This window comes from Gastrolobium bilobum, unplaced genomic scaffold (genome assembly GCF_033153095.1).
Source record: "Gastrolobium bilobum isolate Gb01-03AN ecotype WA unplaced genomic scaffold, APGP_CSIRO_Gbil_v1 utg35809, whole genome shotgun sequence".
NCBI classification, from domain to species: domain Eukaryota; kingdom Viridiplantae; phylum Streptophyta; class Magnoliopsida; order Fabales; family Fabaceae; genus Gastrolobium; species Gastrolobium bilobum.
Genome location: NW_026896725.1, coordinates 142,524 through 147,230, shown reverse-complemented (window position 1 = coordinate 147,230; position 4,707 = coordinate 142,524). Strand labels below are relative to the sequence as shown.

Sequence of the window (4,707 nt, the reverse complement as noted above, 5' to 3'; positions counted from 1 at the left end):
TGGTGAAAAGTGTGTGATTGTTGTATTAATAAAGTTTTACATGTTCCATTACACTAGTACAACTAAAAACAAGCCTTCAAAAACAATTTGAACTTTAAAGTTTTTTTCTTTTCCTTAAAGGGCATAAATTTTTAAGTGAAACATTACATCCTTTTGTGTTATTCCATTTAGAGGGGGTGTGTAGGCCAAAGAAAACAATATAAATAAAAATTAATACAAACAGAGGGATATGATGAGACAGGAATCACACCAAAAATCAAAATACAGAATCGTAATACAATTTCAAAGCAAGATTATGCAATCAACAATATGAATAGAGTATATATTTATACATTTAGGATTACAACCCCAAAAATGAAAATGCTTCTCATATGTTGAGGAGGCTGTTCAGTTTGTTGTATAAAATTCCCATTATGAGAAGGGTCTAGCGAAGGGTCAAACCCATTGTTGTAATTGGTTGTACAATCCGGGTATTTTGAAAGAAATTTTTTTATCATGTTATATACACTATCTGGGTAAAATATTTGATATTGTTACTTGATTAATGGAAGGATCCTTGGAAGCTTTTGATGATGATCCTTCTTCCTTGATCTTTCTTCCAACTGAAAATGCAGGATGATTAGGGTTGGGAAGGATCGATGTGTCACTTGCCAGCATGAAAACAACCATGGACATGGTTGGTCGATCTTCTGCATCTTCCTGTACACACAACAAAGCAATGTGTATGCACTTCATAACTTCATTGGCTATGTATGTCTTTTCCAGTGTTGGATCTAACAGTTCCAAACTTTTTCCTTCACACCAAAGTCTCCAACTCTGCATGCAAATTTGAATATTTAGAAATGAACCACATGTATATCTCTTCTAATATCAATTTCTTAATGATATGAGAGGAGGAAAACTCACATATATAAGAAGACTTTGACCATGTTCTGAAAGATAGAATCCACCGTTTCTTTTCCCACAAATGATTTCTAATAAAAGAACTCCAAAGCTGAAAACATCAGATTTCACTGAATATATCCCTTCCATAGCATATTCTGGAGCCATGTATCCACTGTTTTAAATCAATAGAACACTATTAGGTTGTTAACCTTAGCAAAAAAATTTAATTAATTACAAATATGTGTCATGAATAGAAAGAGTTGCCAATAACACATACTAGGTGCCCATAACTCTTTTAGTATTGTCCTGACTTTGGCCTTTTTCAAATGCCCTTGCCATTCCAAAGTCAGATATTTTAGGATTCATCTCTTGATCCAGAAGAACATTGCTGGCTTTCACATCTCTATGGATTACTCTAACTCTAGAGTCTTCATGAAGGTATAGAAGTCCTTTTGCAATTCCATTAATAATGCTCAGTCGTAACTTCCAATCTATCTGTTTTCGTTTTTCCTCATCTAACATGCACGCGACAAAGGAAAGGTTTTTTGACACAGGAATATATGGAGGAAAGAACAAACAACAAACTTGTCCAAGGAAATTGTTATATTGAGGAAAGCTATGCCAGAGGAAATAATCATTTGTTGTTTCTTTTCTTTTCTTTTTTAAGTTATTTTTTAGGAAATGTCATCTAATGTGTGTAAATTCAATTTGATACAAACCTTGGGAGAGTCTCACCCCAAAAGTTAGCTTATAATATAGGAGAACCCAAAGTCCATATAAATCCTATATCAGAACTTTTTGTTTCCAATGTGAAATTCCAAGTCTCATACTTTGCAACTAGATTGTAACACAATTTATCTTTGAAAATGCAGAATGTGCTAGTGGCATAATTTTGAAGGCTGTCAAATAATAAATTGTTCTGGTACTGTTTCAATCATACATATGGTTCAGCTTTGAAAGGCAGAGTAAGAATTGTTACTAACAGAAATTTCAATTTTGTCATGTTACCACAAGACAATACCATCCTTACCGCTAATCTCTACAAACTTGTATAAACAACAAATTGGAACAAGAAAAAAGAAAAGAAACGGAAAAACTAAAGGCATTTAGTTAAAACATACTGAACAGGTGAGAGTCAAGGCTAGAATTTGGCATGTACTCATATACAAGCAGCTTTTCATTTTCCTCATAGCAGCAACCCAAGAGTCTCACAAGGTTCCTATGTTGTAGTTTAGCTATGAATATTACTTCATTCTTGAACTCCTCTAAACCTTGACCAGATGTTTTAGAGAGTCTTTTGACAGCAACATCTGTTCCATCTTCTAAATTACCCTGAAAGAAATGTTGAAAATAAAGTAAAGGCCAAATAAATATGACAAACTAAGAGTCAAAGCAAAACTATACATAAATTGCATGCATATCCAATTCAATGATACCTTGTAAACTGGGCCAAATCCACCTTCTCCTAATTTACAGAATTCTGAGAAGTTATTAGTGCTCTGTCGAATCCAAATTAAAGGGATTGTAGGAAGGTCTGCATTCAGTGATTCCTCTCTTTGAACATGGTCATGATAAGATGTAGGAGTAGTCTCTAATAGCAGTTCATCTGCCAAGGAAACTTGTTTGTAATTTGTCTTATTGCCATAGGTGAGTACGCGAAATTAGCTAAGAGAACTTTCAACATGTGTATAACTTATTTTAATTACCTTTACTGGATTGATACCGCCACCTTATGTAGTAGATACTGCTACTTAGTAAAGCTAGCGCCACCAGCACAGTCACTATGGTGATGATCAAGGTCTGTGACTTACTTGTACCTCCCTGATTGGCTGCAAGTGCAACAATAGCAAAGATGAACATGTCACATTTCTTTTCTCTTATATACCAAATTCTTTCAATAAATAAACAGATATAATTTAAGGAAGTTCTCATTTATCAAAGAAGTAACACTTGGGAGTATTTCTGTAAAAAACTCAATATTTCCACATCATTAGAATTATAGTTATCAAATGCGGATTGCGGCATGTGGCGACCAACCCCGAAAAACACTATAGCGTTATAGCGGGTTGCGGTTGCGGAAATAGCGGAATAGATATATGACAGAAATAATGACAAAAAGAAACACTTTTTAAAGACAGAGATAGCAGAAGTGACAGAGAGAGATGCAGATAGACTAAAAAACCCTTAATTTTTTTTTGTTACACATTTAAATTTAGGACAAAATTGACATTTTGCTTTATGTCAGCAATGTGGCCGCAAATACGATCGCAATGGCCGCTATTGCGTTCCGGTGCAGCGAGGCACCACAACGCTCATACGGCGCGGCTCGCGGCGCTATTGCGACGCAATTAACTACTATGATTAGAATAATGTACATGTGTTACATGGTATTTGTTTTTGCTGAGAACTTAATCTATCCAATGTCTATGCAGGAGACCTATTCACATAAACCAATTCGTATCCACACAATTGACATACAATGAAGTAAAACTCTTTTAAAGTGAACTTGTCTCTACAGTCTTTAAGTAAAGATTTATCCATAATTAAATTTTTACAAGTTAAAATCTCAATGCACTTCAAATTAAACAAAAAGAAAATATAATCATATACTACATGTACCTGAATTAGGCGAAGGAGAAGATGTTTGATTAGTAATCTGGTAAAACATATAGTCATCATACTTCATCAGACAGCTTGGAGCTGAAACCTGCCAATTCAGCTTTGTTCCACAGCATTGAGGAACTTTGTCCAACATAGCCTCCAAACACTGGCTGCACTCATCAGCAGTAATGTCCCTGCTGCACTGCACCAAACCATACCTTTCCTCAGAAGTACTCAAGTTGAACTCACCCATTGCAAACAACTGGTTGGTCTCCACGGTAGCTTCTCTTATCAAACTTTGCATATAATTATCAGCTTTCTGAAGTTCTTCTGGATTAGTGATGTTCTTGTCTCCCACATTTTGTATTGATGGGGTTGTTGTAAGGTTCCCAATAAAATCATGGTTTGAGTATCTTAGAACGCAGTAGTTATACCATATAACAACAGAGGATCTGTTAGGACAGCGCTGAAGAATTTCTGAGGCTGCAGTAGAGACACAGAAATGGCAGAAAGATCCTGTGACATCACCCCTGCAATCATAGAGACCATAGATAGCATCAACTGTGTTGGTTTCTATGATGGTGTGGTTATATCCATTGCTTGTGGTAACATCAGATGATAGCCATGAGAGGAAGTTGTTAAGGTTGGTTTGGTATGTAGTTGTGAGAGCTTCTTCTGTTGAGTTTTGGCAGTCATCACCCATGTAGTCTGGGGATTGTGCACTTGCTGTGATGAAGAGGGTCATGAAGCCAAGAAATCTAAGGATGGTAATTAGTATTGTTGCCATCATTATTGGGTAATGTAATGGTTGTCTTGGTAAAATTGTGTGTATGAGGGAATTGAGGATAATGTTCAACTGCCGATAAATTATGCTAACTGAAGAAAGTAATATTTTAAGTTGAAAATTAATATTTGAGGAAGACGCCTACCTAGATTTATTTTCAAATCTTACTGATTAGAAAAGTAGTAATTGTTCTTCATTTTGCTTTAGTATCTTATTTCATATTAAAATATGGGTTTAATGTTTTTGCTTTTTGGTGCACAAAAAACTTTTCCGTCTCACTCACATAAAAGTTAGCGGGTCTCAATATTTTTTTCTCTTTCTCTTTATAATAGGTTATGTGACTGTGGCAGAGAAGTTTTTTTTTGTAGCAAAGATAGAAACATTTTTCCCTTAAAATATTGCATAAAAACAAGATGAGGTTTGGTTTGTTGAAAGTT

General features: G+C 35.1%; 1 protein-coding gene across 1 annotated transcript; it reads right to left on the bottom strand.

Moving 5' to 3' along the window:
- Nucleotides 1-389: 389 nt before the first annotated feature.
- LOC133301651 (cysteine-rich receptor-like protein kinase 10) lies at nucleotides 390-4,273 on the bottom strand. The gene is made up of 7 exons (XM_061501306.1): nucleotides 3,496-4,273; nucleotides 2,697-2,714; nucleotides 2,322-2,491; nucleotides 2,007-2,217; nucleotides 1,163-1,400; nucleotides 907-1,057; nucleotides 390-816 (listed from the first exon to the last, which is right to left on the bottom strand). The coding sequence occupies exons 1-7, from the start codon at nucleotides 4,271-4,273 to the stop codon at nucleotides 508-510; spliced, it is 1,875 nt and encodes a 624-aa protein (XP_061357290.1). The 3' UTR covers nucleotides 390-507.
- Between the last annotated feature and the right edge of the window lie 434 nt (nucleotides 4,274-4,707).